The following is a 15,235-nucleotide window of genomic DNA, read 5'->3' on the forward strand; positions in this document are numbered from 1 at the left end:
AGAGGGAACACAAGCAGGGGGAGTGGGAGAGGGAGAAGCAGGCCTCCTGCCGAGCAGGGAGCCCGATGCGGGGCTCGATCCCAGGACCCCGGGATCATGACCTGAGCCGAAGGCAGACGCTTAATGACTGATGTACAAAGCGCAGCCTTAGCGACAAAGTAACTTAGTGTGGTGGAGAATAAGAAAAGGTTTGAAACAGAATTGCAAAATTCATATTCCCCAGCTTCTGTCTTTAATTTGTGAATTGTTAATACTAATGCCCATTTCACAGAGAGGCTGGAAGAACTAGGAAATGGCAGGTCTAACGTGTGCTGGGGCGTAGTATTTGACACACGGTTGGCACTCAAGTGCTGCTTCTCTTCCTCAACTTCGTTCTTCAGAGGTGCATTGAAAAGTAGGAAAAAAAAGTAGGAAATCAATCCTGCCTTCAGTAAGTTTATAATGTAAAAATATGAGACTGGTGCGCAGCCGGCGGCGCTCAGAGGGCAGCTTTATAATGTAAAAAAAAAAAAAAAAGTGGCAGCCAGTCTGTTGGGAGCATTTCCTTTACTATCCAAGTACTTGTCCTTAAATGCTTGTGTTCGTGGTCATCACTCACCCTGGATCTAAGGGAAGAGGGGTCAGTGCACCCTCAACTCTGTCCCTCATTGGGACTTGTGTCTTAAAAACTTGTGTGTGGTTTCTCTGCAATGCGCCTCATCTAACAGTTACTTTGTGCAAAGACATTTGTGAAATGTTTAATCAGAGAAGAGACGATCTTGCTTGCTTGCTTGCAACATAAACGCACTTTTTCTTAAAACGCCCATTTTAAAAGAGTTGTTTGGGAATAATTTCATGGGAGGAAAGAAACTTGATAAAAGAGCTAAAACAAAAAGAAGGTTGTCTTTGTGAATATCCAAAATCAACCACCATTTAGCATTCATGTAATAATGAGAAACAGAAATAAATGTAGCACTTTGTGTTTTTTTTTAAATGTTAAAAACAAGAGTGATGATACATTTTAAAACATTGGTGAGAGGGGGAGGCAAAATAAGAAATGAGTCGAAACAACATTTCTTGGCCTCATTTTTATGGTTCATCCTTAAATTTTCAGCTGGTGGTGATACTCTTTGACTTTTTCAGGCATTGGAGGTGATCCTTTTAATGGCACAGATTTTATTGACTGCCTTGAAATCTTTCTGAATGATCCAGCCACAGAAGGCATCATATTGATTGGTGAAATTGGTGGTAATGCAGAAGAAAATGCTGCAGAATTTTTGAAGCAACATAATTCAGTAAGTTTGGGTTTGGGTGTGGAAAAGTACAGCTCTTCACATACAGTAGGCACTTCCTGAGCCAGTCACTGCTGTGCTACTGTTGAATCTTCCTCTCCTGACATTGCCTCCGTTCCTTCTTCATCCTCTCTGTCCTCTTGGTTTTTCTCCTGTTTCTTCTCATCTTAATTTTCCCCTGGATTTACTTTCTGTGGCCTGTTCCTTAAGTGTGAGTGATTCTTGGATATAAACATCATACTTCATGTAGTTTCCAAGGCAGAAACCTCAGAAGCATCTTTTACTTCTCTCTCATCACCTGTTTCCACTCAGTTACCAAGATCTGTCCTCAGTAGTATGTGGAGATTCAGAGCGTCGTCTGTAATTCGTCCCTCTGCTCTGGTTCGAGCTGCCGTCTTCTCTCCCCTGGACCATGTCAGTAGTTTCTTCTTGATAATCTCTACTCCCGTTCCTCAGCCACCACCCCCTCCTTCTCTCCCAGGCCATCCTGCTCACGGCCACCCAAATCACCTGCCCTTCTGAAACACAGACATGGGCGCCTCATACCCCCTGGTTTTAGACCATGACAGTTTCCCATTACATGTAGGATAAAGTGTGGACTTAGCATCATATTCCAGTCCCTACACACCTCCCTAACCCTCTGCACATCCATGTCTGACTTGCCAGTTGTTTTCATTCTCACTTGCCCTTGCTTATTCCTTCTTCGAGGCATGCTTAATATCCAACTCTCGCTCTAGTCTGTATCATGGACAACAGGAACTGGTACCTTGGTGCCCAGCCCAGTCACCTCGCACATTAGACACCAGTAAATGGTGGATAAGGAAGGGATAATGTAGATCGTCAGAAGTTTGGGGTAAAATGTTACTAGAGTCTGTTAAATTCAGAAAAGTTGTAAAGTTTGAAATGTAAGTAAAAATTGACTTCTTTTTAGGAAAGATTTAGGTTAATGTGACATTATGCTGTGTTTCAAGTGAATTTTAAAATGTATTTAGGCCCAACTCTGGATCCCTTGAATAGCTTAGAATTTAGTGGGGAAAGCTAAGCATATACATTTTATTTCATTTGGCACATGATTTCCTATTCCTGGTTAGTTCTTATCGGATGAATTTTTATTAAGAACCTACTGTGTACAAGATTCTAGGTTGAACAGATGACATAAAACACTTAGCACAGTACCTGGCACAGAGTGAAAACTCAGTAATGTTATCTGCTGCCACCATTACTATTTTTATTATTATTATCATTATAATGACAATACTTATTTGTAAAAGTGGTGTTGTTTAATCTTGACCCTTTGAGTAAGATGCTTTTGTCCTTTTATGATAAGGCGACTGGCACAGAGAGGTTACTAACTTGCCAGTGGTAGGTATACAGCAAATGAACTAAGGGTGGGATCCATCCCAGGTCGGCCCGACGTCTCCATTGCACCATGGAGGGAGCAGGAGTCGGATGGCAGGGGTTCAGGGAAAGGGTCACCAGCCCTGGGCCTCTGCTCGGACTATACTGACATCATCCCAACTGGTCTGTTTCTCATCATTTCTGTATCCTATTTTCAGACCGTACTTCTTCATAGTCTTTTTCATTGTATTTTTCTCTGCTTAAAAAATTTCAAGTGACTCTTCTTTGTTAATAGGACAGAATATAAACTTCTCTGACATTCTAGGTTCATCAAAATCTTATTGCCTTCTAGTGCAGTATTCCTTTTCTGAGTATGGAGACAGAGAGGGACAAGTAGAAATTAGTACCACTTAAATATGACACGCTCCTAACTCTCCAGAGCCCACGAGTGAATGAATAAGTGACTTGTAGAGTTTTTTCTTTCTAATTCTGTACCACAGTAGGTGCTGCGCATACAGAAATAAGTGAGAACATAGTTCCTGTGTTTAGGGAATTCATAGTTTAGGAGGGGAACACACGGGAGGTAAGTTACAGCTGCTGTACTTAGTGTAGTAGTAGGAACTTGTCAAAGGCACAGCTCTGACGTCACTGAACAGAAGATGATCCACCGTGAGGGCATTTGTGGAGACTGTGGGAGGAAGAGTCAGAAAGGCTTATGGGGGAAGAGGAGGCTTGAGCTAGGTTTCAAAGTTAAGTAGAAATTGGCCAGGTGTCCAAGGAGGGTGGAGAACATTCTCTGCAGAGGAACAGGCGGAGCAGCCTGGAATTACTGGAAGACAAGAGCAGGGAGGAACGGTGGGAGATGAGGCTGGGGTAAGCAGTGTCAGGCCACGCAGAACCTGGCATGCTGGCCCCGTAGCACGGGTCTGGGCGGTGGAAACAACTGTTCTAGATCATTCGCTGGCACATACTGTTAGAAAAACCAAACCAAACCAAAATCCTTTAAGAATGTCCTTGATGAAGCAATAAAAAGTATTAATTTTATTAAATCCTGACCCATGAGTCAGTGTTTTGTGATGAAGTGGGAAGTAAAGCATCTTCCCAGTTGAGTAGTGAGCTGAACTAGCTGCTTTTTTTTTTTTATGGAACACTAATTTTACTCTCAAGAACGATTGGCAGACAACCTGGTTGTTCAGACTGGGGTATTTGGCAGACCTTTTCTCAGAAATGAACAGAGTGAACCTGCCATAGCAAGGAAAACAACTTACAGTATTTGTTGACAGTGATAAAATTTGAGCTTTCAAGTGAATATTCCTATTTCGGGAAAGTTGTTTCTGCCACTGAGCTTGATCACTTCCTCCTACTAAAGACTTTGATTAAACCTGATAATGATGACTATGATTTGTTGATACTGAATAATGAAATGTATCAGCATTTAGAAGATATACATAACTCAGTAACCTATATTTTTCATCTGACCAATGAATGTTACAAAATTATTATAGGTAAAAGATCCATTCAATGGATTTTAAAGTAACAAAGGACAGAAAGTTCATTGCTATGGTTTCAGATTCCAACATTGCAACTAACCTTTAAGAAATTACCACTTGAAGAGGTTGGTGTAGTATCCAAGAAGAATATCCACAATTATCTGACAGGTTATTAAAATTCTTCCCCTTTTCCAACCATGTATGTGTGTGAGCCCAGATTTTCTCTTGGTTCAGCCAAAATAACATATTGTAATAGATTGAATGCAAAAGCAGATACCAGAATCCGTTTGCCTTTTGTTACATTTGACATTCAGGAGTTACAAAAATGTAAAATAACACCACACTTCTTACTAGAATGTTTTTTAAAATAGTTTTTAAGTTTTTATTTTTATTTTTATTTTTTTTATTTTTTTTTTATTTTTTTATTTATTTTATTTTATTTTTTTTTTTAAAGATTTTATTTATTTATTTGACAGAGAGACACAGCGAGAGAGGGAACACAAGCAGGGGGAGTGGGAGAGGGAGAAGCAGGCTTCCCGCCGAGCAAGGAGCCCGATGCGGGGCTCGATCCCAGGACCCCGGGATCATGACCTGAGCCGAAGGCAGACGCTTAACGACTGAGCCACCCAGGCGCCCCAAGTTTTTATTTTTAAATGAATACTTATATAATTTCTTAGTTTTCATTTCTAATACAGGAAATATCAGATATGATCTACATAAACAATAGTTCTTTGGGATTCTCAATCATTTTTGTGAGTGTAAGGGGTTCTAAGACCAAATGATTTGAGAATTGCTGGCTAAGGGGAAGGTGATGGTGCCTGAGTGAAGGCACTCAGGTTCCATTTGTGTTCAAGGTCTGCTTTGTACAGGCCTCTCTGGATACCTTGCTGCCTCCGGACTCCTATGATGAACACGATATTTTCATTCACTGTGAAATTTAGCCATATATTCAAAAAACTTTTTGGTATTTCTTAACTAATCGAGAATATATTATTTCTTTGACTGTATTTTAAGTCTAGAGCACAGGAATCCTTATATTTCTTATGTGGATTTTTATTTCTAACCTCAGAATCTAGTACAGTGCTCTTTATCTACATAGAGGTTGTGTATTAGAATGGATTTTTATTAAATAAAACCAGTCCTGATCTTCCTTAGACTTCACAGAACTTCAGAGGAGAAAGGACCCTTGGCCATCGTTCTGGTTTAGCTGTTTCATTTCATAGATGAGGAATCAGAGGTTTACAGAGCTGATGTGCCTTGACAAGGTCAACTTTAGCCAACAGAAAATTGAATCTGGCGACTTCCAGTCCTGCGACTTCCAGTCCTGCATCTTTTCCAATATACCTTCCCACCTCATCTTTTCCTTCTAGCATATTTATTATAGGTAAACTAATAATGAATTAAGACATAAAATCAGGTTGAAATAAAACAACCTCATCTAGTGTCTTAATTCAGTATTATCACAAATTACATAACATATGTTTTCAAGTGTGCTTTTGTTTGTCAAACGGGAGAACCACACATATATTTGTAAAATAGCTTGTGGCCAGTGAAGTTGACGTTTAATATCTAAGTAGACAACAACTTTGCTCAAGATTGTTTTCCCAAGTTCGTATGAAAAGCTGAGTCATCTCAAAGGTGAATGCAGTCAGTGGTTTCAATCATAGCTTCATGTGTGTGTGGATTCTCTCAGTGGGGATGAGTGGTGGGCCCTGCCCAGGCCATTTGGCATTTCCCTTCGGAGCTGTGAATTTGGAAGTCCAGTTTTGGGCAACTTCTTCATTAGAATGTTTAAAATACCACTTTCCAGGGTCCCAAGGCCAAGCCTGTGGTGTCCTTCATCGCTGGTTTAACCGCTCCTCCTGGCAGGAGAATGGGTCACGCAGGGGCGATTATTGCTGGAGGAAAAGGTGGAGCCAAAGAGAAGATCTCGGCCCTGCAGAGTGCGGGAGTTGTGGTCAGCATGTCTCCTGCCCAGCTCGGAACCACCATCTACAAGGTGAGCTGTAACAGTGGCCCGAGTGCTCTGAAGTTACAGTCCTTGTAGCGCGGGGCCGCACTGGGTGCCCAGAAACCCTCGTCCTTTATTCTGGGTCTTACTGTTTCTTTCTTTCTGCTGTGCAGCTTAGCAGTCTCTAGCAGCTCCTTTCATGTCCCAGGGTCCTCATTGGGCATGACTGGGAATAACGTTCTGATTTTTAAAAACTTACTTCTTTCAACTTTGGAATTTGCTCTTTTGTGGGGGACAAAATATGATCTACAAGAAAGTGTTTCAGAGGCCATAAGTGCCATGAATTCCATCTGGGGGTAGTGCAGGGCATTGCATTTCTTTTTTTTCACTGAGGGCCTTTGAGATAAAGCTACTCTGATCCCCATAGGTTTCTGTTTCTAGGGAGAGGGGCTGAGTGACAAATGAAAATGGGATGATGAGGGAGTTGATGGGGAGCGGGGAAGGGAGATCAAAAGAAGAGGGTGGGGGTTTCCAGCCTGTAGCTTCTGGCCCTGGCTGTGTTGGGATGCCATTGTTTGCAGGTCGGAGGAGCGACTTCTTAACCATCTGCTTTGCTTTTCCTTTTTAATAGAACATCATGGTTTAAAATGTTCTAAATGGCTCGGTATCTTCTATAATCTCTTTGCAGTGAGTTTTAGCCTGTCTCTTTAAGTGATCATTTAAGGCTCTCTTTCTTTTTATTTTTATGATGGTTATAGCTTTGAGAAAAAAGCAAAGCAAAAACCAGACATAAGCATGTTGAGAACAGGCACAAATTTGTATCCCCAGGAGGGAACCATATTTTGGCTCAATCTTTTTTGCCCTTGCCTTGCTCCTTGTTTTATTGAATCTTTGCATGATCCTGTCTTTTGAAATAAGACACTATGTGCCACAGTTCTGGGTGGTTAGTGAGAGTGTGTCAGGGGGTTGGGGGCAGGAAAGTGGGGGGAAGCAAATGCTTACACTCACTTTGGAGACATGCATTACCATTTTGCTCCAGTAAGTGGCAGCAGGCAACTACACTTCAGTTGTAGTCTGATTACAATCTGGAGAGATGTGATTTTCAGTAGTGTTTCCTTTTCAGATATTTCTGAGGTGCTTGACATTCTGTTCAAATCTTAACCGAATCTGCGTTTAGTCTCTTTCTTGGAGAAACTAAGCAAAGCTATTTCCATTGCCTTATTAAAAAGGCCAGTGCGGTTCACTTGTGGCCTTGAAGGGTTTGCATAGGTAGTCAAGTTTGTCAGCTCTTAATAATAATACTGCCGTAGAAAAGTAAGTACAGTTCAAAGCCTCTCGGCCTCTGTGTTTGGGAAACATAAAGTTGAGGCTCTGCCTCTGGTTTCGTGAAATTCAAGCCGACACAGCCTAATTTGAAAGCTATTCTGTTGTGTTCAAGCACCCTCATCCTGGTCCATTTCACTTCTGTAATTTTTGGTTGTTCAAAGGGTCCTAAAGATAAGAGGTTTCAGAATCACTTTGACCGAGAATGTAATTTGAATCTTAAATCTTTTTTATCACCTCTCTGTTCCCTGTTTCTGAAGGAGTTCGAAAAGAGGAAGATGCTATGAAAGAGAAAAGAAGTTCCCTAAAGCTGTGGCGTGATTATGGAAATGTGCGGCAGCAGCGATTTGCTTCTCTCGTCCCTCACTGTCAGCCTGTGTACCTGTCGCTGCTTTGTCAGCACGAAGCCAGAACAAGGCTCAGAATGTCCAATATCGGGATGTCTCCACCTCATCGTGTAACACACAGCCAGTAAACCTACCATTTGATTTGAATATGCTTTTGGAGCTTTTTATTGTTTCCACGAGGGGGGGCGGAGGGAGAGTGGGAGAAATGGAGGTGGGGGGGTTGTGCGGGTTTTAATGGGCTCTGCAGAGAACATTGTAACAAACTCTGGAGAGAACGAGGCTGTAAAAATGTCAGTATGGCAGTGGTCTCATGATGTCAGGCGTAGAGTGACTTCGCTTCTCCTTTGAATCGGTTTTCCCACGTGTCTGTGTGCGGCACTATCTTGAGGGCAGTCTGGAGGATTGGAGCGTGTAGTAAGGCAACTTAATTGTCGTCCACACCACCGGCCGCAGCGGCCCCAGCGGGATTCCAGGCAGAAGCTCACCTGTGCTTCAATTGAGAAATGGAAGGTTTTCAGTAATGCTGTGTTTTTCTGTGGTTCTGCAGAGGTTCTGTGTTTTTCTGTGGTTCTCTCCCCTTCCCCATCCAGAGCCTGCTTTTCTTTGCTTGAGATTTAAGACATGTGCTGCAAAACCCCAGGAAAGCGGTTAGCTATCCTACTTTGGTTTAAAAGGGAGCTTGTTAACAAGAACCAATTCCAGTGGATATTCTCACATTGTGTAACTGCCCTGAAGGAAACAAACATTGTATTAGGGAGAAGCCCTGAAGAAAGACTGTTTGGGGAGGCCTTCCTGGGGAGGGGCTATGAGCTGGGACCTGGAGGCTGAGAAGGTACCAGCCACGCAGCAGGCCGAGCGCCCAGGCAAAGGCAGGGAGAGGGGAAGAGCTCACTTTGAGGAGGTAAAGGAACGCCGGGTCTTCGGGGCAGTGAGCCCTGGGAGGGGCTGGAGGAGATTTTGGGGGGCTGGGGCGACAGAGGTGCTTTTGGAGCTCCCATGAGCATGCCCAGGCTGCTGAGGGCACAGATAGCAGGTGTCAGGCACAAAAGGATTCTGCCTGGACCACGGGACACAGGGTGATGGGCTTTGGGGCAGATAGTCTTTAGTTCCTGCTCACAGCTGTTTCCTCATCTTGAAAGTGGGGACAATGACCCCCATCCCACAGGTACCTCACAGGATGTATGAGGCTGCTCTTGGCATTGCTCATAAGCTGAACTTGCCTCCTGCTGTGCTGAGCTCAGCCCAGGCTGACACCCATAGCTAGGGAGGAAGGCACTTACTGTCTTCGTGGTTGGCACCCCCACCCCAAGGTCCCTACAAAGCAAACATATCCTTCTTTTGTCTAACTGAGGCTTTGTGACAGGAGCACAATTCAGATGAGGGGCAGGTGAGCCTACCAGAAGAGATGCTTTTGAGGGTCCACTCCTGATTCCAGGCTGCTCTGGGCCTGGCTCAGCCCCCTGTCCTGTCCCTTGAACATCCATCCCAAGATAACACCTCTTGCCTCACAGCTCTGTTCCTGTTGCCTACCCCAGCAAACTCAGTGCCTTTCTTCTCTCTCCCACCCCCATCCTCCCTCTCCCACGCCTCTCTCCACCCCTCCCAGGGCCTTGTGAAACCACTCCCTCCTGACCATCTCTCCCCTCTCCCCTCCCGCCGCCACCACCACCTCTGGTCCCAGCAGCTCAAACAGCAGCAGGAGAGATACTTGGTTCTGTTTTCTCTGATTTCATTTTTACAAAGCCAAGAATGAAAGTCCCGCTCATGACCCCAGTGCATTCTTTTTGGAAGTGGGGGGAGAGGGAGAATCTTAAGCAGTCTCCATGCCCAACGTGGAGCCCATGCGGGGCTCAATCTCATGACCCCGAGATCATGACCTGAGCCGAAATCAGGAGTCAGACGCTTAACTGACTGAGCCACCCAGGTGCTCCCCCAGTCCATTTTTTAAAAACTATTGTTACAGAAAATTTGAAGCACTTACAGAACAGTTATGATAAAATAAGGAACCCCTTCTACCCATCACCCAGCTTTGAAAATTATCAGCATTCTGCTATTCTGCTATTGTCCTAGGATCTGTACCCCCAGTAACTCCTTCCCCTCAGGACTCCCAGGGCTATTGTTACAGTTGTTTTGTGGAGGCAAAATGTACTTACGCTGAAATGGATCAATCTTAACCGAACACATCTGACAAATGGATGAAACTATGGTACCACATTCTTCTCAGGACACAGAACATTTCCATCCTCCCAGAAAGTTCCATTCTGGCCTACGCAATAGGTGTACGGTATTCATCTTAGATTAGTTGTGTCTGTCCTAGACATTTAGATGAAGGGAGTCTTTTAGTTTGCCATCTCACATGTTGGCCTCTTTCAGTCAGCATAATTTCTGTGATGTTCACCGGGCCAGTGCGTGTGTCCACAGTTCATTCCCACTTACTGCTGGCTTCTACTCCCTTGCGTGGATTCTGCCACAATACGTTCCTTTTCCCTCTATTTTCTGAAATGGACCAGGGTGAAGAAATGTACCACCGATGAAGCTGGAGAAGTAAAATCAGAAGAGATCTTGAAGGCCAAGTGAAGACTTTTGCACTTTATTCCCTAGAGCAATGAAAGCTCTTGAAGAGTTTGAAGTGGCAGCATCTGCATTTTTGAGAATGCTTCCTGGCTCCTGTGTGGATGCAGGAGAGCACTCAGCAGTTTATTGCATTAATGCCGCTGAGGGTGGTGGTTTCTTGGGCCAGAGTGCTGGCAGGAGGGAGAGAAGAGGGTGGCTGCTCCGGTCTGAGAGATCTGTAAGGAGTGAACTGGACAGTGCCTGGTGAGTCATTGGACTTAGGGGGGGAGGATGAGAGGTGAGACAGCCGGTCGGTTTCCAGCTTGAGCAGCACGACAGCTGAGGTCCTGGCTTGGTAGAAAAGGAGGAAACTCGAGAGGAAGTATTGAATTTGACATTTCCGTCAGGGTGACAAGGCCAAGTAAACCACGGTACATGCAAGTTCTGGGCACCCTGGCTTGTCTTTGTGTATGAGTCACAGAAGCGACAGGAGTGATGGTGAGCATCTAGGGAAAGAGAAGGAAAGGCCTGGGCCACCCCATCTCAGCATTTCCATGCCATCGGGACGTCAGACACTGAGATGGAGCTCAAACATACCAACTGCATGAAGAATGGTACAGCATGCCTTCTAGACAACATGGCCATAAACTGGAGGTCCTGTTTGATGCGAAATCCTCCTGTGCAGAGTTCAGACTCCCAAGACCGGTCGGGGAGTGGGAGCTCAGTGATCATCCCATGAGTGCAGTCCTTCCTGTCACACATCTTTATGAGAATTTTCAAGGGAAAATTGAGCTGATGACGTGAAGGTTCCAAATTTCCTTTGGAACCCGTGGATGACAAATGCCAACTATGGCATATAAGGGGGCACCCAGGAGGGCTTTATCATCCTGAACTGTGCTTTTGAGAGGAACAGAAACATTTTCTTGGAGCTATGAGGATTTACCAGGCTTTGCCTCTGTTTTCAAAGTGGCATTCGTCCTAAATGTTACATATTTGAATTGCAAGGCCTGGGCTGGGGAGTAGGGAGGTGAGGGGGCAGGGCCTTGTGGAGAATTTGGAAAGTGATGGGAAATCAGTACTGATATAACAGAAAGCAGTTGGGACATTTTTTTTTTTTCCCAAGAGAAAGCTGAGCGGTAAATGGATGATAAGATTAACTGGAAATGATGACCATTTATGACCCCAGATCCCTTGTTGAATCCAATGAATTGGAGCCCTGGGCTTAAACTCTTCCCTGAGGCATTTTTTTTTTTTTTTTTTTTTTTTTTTTTTTTTTTGTATTTTAATGTTAAGCTTTTGGAGAAGGAATTTTACATGGAAATTACAGAGTTCATTATACCCTTCCTCCTTGAAGCCAGTCTATCCTATGCAAGCAGCTCATAACCTGCTGGCTAGAAAGTTGAGCATGATTCCAATTGGCAAGCCTCTTGGCAGCCCTTTTGCTTGTTTCAGACCAGGTTGGTTCATTTGGTTCTGTCTTCTCCGGGTCCTGACCTTCTGGCCCTGCATCTCCTACCTTGATTCCTGGTTTTCTCCCGGACTGGGCATTAGAACATGTTCTCTCATGTATTTGAACTTTGGTTCCCCTCAGTGGATTTTGGCTTGGACATCCCATTGGCTTTTAGCACTCTGCACCCTGGGTGGTCCCTGGGAGGCGGCTGACAGATGGCACATTCAAAAGTGAAGTGCCCTGGGATCAGAAAGAGCGAGAAGCCATTACCACATTTACGCCTGAATTAGCAAGGAGAGGAAGCTGTTTTCCCAAGGTGAGACCAGTAGCTCTGTGAGAGGGCTCCAGGCAGGTGCTGTGGCCCTGAGGAGGGGATCCCAAACCACTGCCCAGGTCAAGACCTGACATGGTAGACGTGAGGGGAATGAATGTCCTGATCTCACACCCCTCCTGTCCTCTCTCTCCTGCCAGTACGAGGCCTGGCTCCACCCCCCTGGAAGGCAGGGGTGGGCAAGCCCAGATGATGCCATGCAAAGTGCAGCCTCCTGAGGGCACAGAGCGGAGCTGAGCAGGGCAGATGGAGAAGGGACACGGAGGGGGTCCATGGAGAATCACGGTTTTACCCACCCCGGCTTCACACTGGGACAATATCCCAGCCCAGGCAGCAGCAAATCCATTTTGGTGGGAAATTGACATCAGGTACGGTAGCAGATCAGCATGGGCACATTTGGGGCAACACCCGACAGCCCTAGGGAAACCTTTATTGGAATTTTGCATTTTACCCTAAGTAGTATTCCCCAGGGAAAAATTAGTTAATTGTTTGCTCTCTAAAGTGTGGGAAGATAAAGGGGCATTTTTGGTGGGTAGACCATGATATTGGGTTTGGTGAGTGTCCCATGAGACACGTGAAGCAAGCTTTCGGATGTTCAAAGAAGGGAGGCTGTAGGTGCAGATGAGCACCCTGGGGCCCCGGGAGGTGAGGGGTCTGGGACGCGGGATGGGAGAGGACAGGAAGCTGGGCCAATGCGGTGTCTGCAGAGAGTCCAGGACTCCTGCTCTGTGATTTCCCAGAGTCTGGAAGCAACGGTGCAGTCGTGAGCTCCTTGGTCCCAGGCTGCTCTCTGGCTGCTTCGCCGGAAATCACCTGGCACGGAGTGGTTTGCCCAGAGCACAACAGGCAGGACAGGACTTGTACCTGAGACTCAGAAGCAGGTGACCCTGGCCCAGGAAGAATTCCCTTCTTGGGGGTTCCAGACAGTTTGTCGTTGTCCCTTGCCTCTCAGACGACACAGAGCTGCTGTAATGGAAAAGATCTGAAGAAAGATTGACCTAGCCTCATTTTGCAGGTGGGAGAGCTGTTGCATGGAGGTTAGGCCTAAAATTGCAACCGAGTTGGTGACAAAACTAAAATTTGTCATTTGGAAGGGGTTGCCCCTCCTGACTCCCAGGCCTGTGCCTCACTCAAAGGGCATGAGGAGGGCATCAGAGCTGGTCATCACAAGGCAGTGGCCCACCTTCCTTGAGTTTTATATATTCCACGAGTGGGATCAGCTCAGCCTGGCAGGGGGAGTGGTCCGAGAGTGGTTTATGGCCCTCAGATGGAATAAAGCTGGAGAACTGGGCAGGAGTGAGAACATTGTTCTTGGCTTCAGTGTCATAGAGCTAGACTCTTCTCGATAATGAGCCAACCACAGACAATTGGGATGGATGATTCTAGGCGGACTTGGCAGCTTTCGGATAAGCCACCGGAAAAGGAACTGTGATTCCTTATCAATTGCACTTTATCAAGAATTCCATCAAAGCTCTGTGGGGTTCCGTGTCTGGGGTCAGCTCTGTCAGATCTAGAATCGAGATTTGAAATTTCTCAAGATCAAAAGCTTGGTAAGGTATGCTGTAATCCACGGGGAAATTGAGCTGACAATGTGAAGGTCAGTGCTGATGGCTTTTATTCCAATACAGGAGTTCTATCTTTTAATACCTTTTTTGCTCATTAGTATTCTGGTGTGGGAAGGAAAGCAACTGTTCCTTGTCCCTGTCACCTGACTTCCTGCCTGAGGCAGGCCCTGGGCTCCAGTGGAGGCTGCGCCGAGGTGGGGAGTGGGGGTGGGGATAGTGACAGCGAAAGTGGTGAGAAGCTCGACTTCTGAATGGACATTATTATTACTTGGAATTGGAAATATTAAATTCTGAAGCAGTTGGCGGTTTAAATTAGTGTTAGGATTTTGAATCTTCTGCGTGGGAACAAATAAGTCATTAGGGGTAAGAGAAATAAGTAGCCCTCTGTTAGTTTCCCAGGACTGTCGCAACAAATGACCACAAACTGGGCTGTGGCACAAGAGGAATTTATTCTCTCACAGGTCTGGAGGCTGGAGTCCAAAATCAAGATGTCGGCAGGTCCGCACCCCCTCCAGAGGCTCTGGGGGACAGTCACCAGCTTCCAGAGGCTGTTGGTGTTTGTTGGGTTTCCTTGGCATTGAGGGCTCCCCTGGGTAATCCAGGATAAACCCAGGATAATCTCCATCTCACGAGCCTTCACTCAATCACCTAAGCAAAGACCCTTTTTCTAAATTAGGTAGTATTCACAGATTCCTGGAATTAGGAGGCAGACATCTTTCAGGGGGAGCGGGGCACCATTCAATCCATGACATCTCCCAAAGTTGCTTGTGTTCACGTTCTGTGAGTCATGCTCATTCAGTGCAGCGGGACTTGGGAACACACAGAGAAGACAGTGCCTGGTGCGCAGGTCTGAATTTGCACTGTATTCTGAAAGCTCCAGGATGGATCTCCAGGGATGGGATCCGGCACATTCTTTTCAGCATCTCAGGAGGGAGACAAAATTCGGGCTTTATTGGGTGCCATGTGGGAGGGTGCCAGAGTTGGTAGTTGTTTCTTCTTCTTTTTAGAAAACCCTCAATGGAATGCAGGCGAGGTCATCAGCTTTAAGTGAAGGGGCAGCAGCGATTTGTTGGAGCCTTGAAGAACAGGGAGAACACGTGGACTGTCCTCAGGAGAATAGGAAAGCAACCAATTTAGATCTTCATCACACTTCAGCTAAGTGCTCCTAATTGTTCCCTGCCTCAGATCTCTCTACTGTCTTTATCTTCATGCCCCCCCTTCTCTGTTCTTGCTCAACAACCTTCAATGAACCCTTATTGTTAAGACAGTGGAGTTGAGGGGTGCCTGGGTGGCTCAGTCGGTTAAGCATCTGCCTTCGGCTCAGGTCATGATCTTAAGGTCCTGGGATAGAGCTCCGCATCGGGCTCCCTGCTCAGTGGGGAGCCTGCTTCTGCCTCTTCCACTTCCTCTGCTTGTGTTCCCTCTCTCGCTGTGTCTCTCTCTGTCAAATAAATAAATAAAATCTTAAAAAAAAAAAAAAAGACAGTGGAGTTGAAAGTGCATAGCCTAGTAAGACCCACGACGACCTGGACCCTGACAGTTCCCCTGCTCCTTGATCTGTTCAAGTGATTGCTCCTCAGCTAAGCCAGCAGGAGGCAGTTTTTTTTTTTTCCCTG

General features: G+C 45.6%; 1 protein-coding gene across 1 annotated transcript in view; it reads left to right on the forward strand.

Annotated features, from left to right (window-relative positions):
• Nucleotides 1-7,867, forward strand: part of SUCLG1 (succinate-CoA ligase GDP/ADP-forming subunit alpha) — a 31,194-nt gene extending 23,327 nt beyond the window's left edge. Inside the window, exons 7-9 of the mRNA XM_032410574.1 lie at nt 1,123-1,274; nt 5,910-6,098; nt 7,634-7,867. Coding sequence (XP_032266465.1) covers nt 1,123-1,274; nt 5,910-6,098; nt 7,634-7,660 — 368 coding nt within the window. The 3' untranslated portion in view covers nt 7,661-7,867. The remainder of the gene's footprint in view (nt 1-1,122; nt 1,275-5,909; nt 6,099-7,633) is intronic.
• Nucleotides 7,868-15,235: the final 7,368 nt, after the last annotated feature.

The sequence above is a fragment of the Phoca vitulina genome, unplaced genomic scaffold, assembly GCF_004348235.1.
Source record: "Phoca vitulina isolate PV1807 unplaced genomic scaffold, GSC_HSeal_1.0 scaffold12, whole genome shotgun sequence".
In the NCBI taxonomy this organism is placed as follows: Eukaryota; Metazoa; Chordata; class Mammalia; order Carnivora; family Phocidae; genus Phoca; species Phoca vitulina.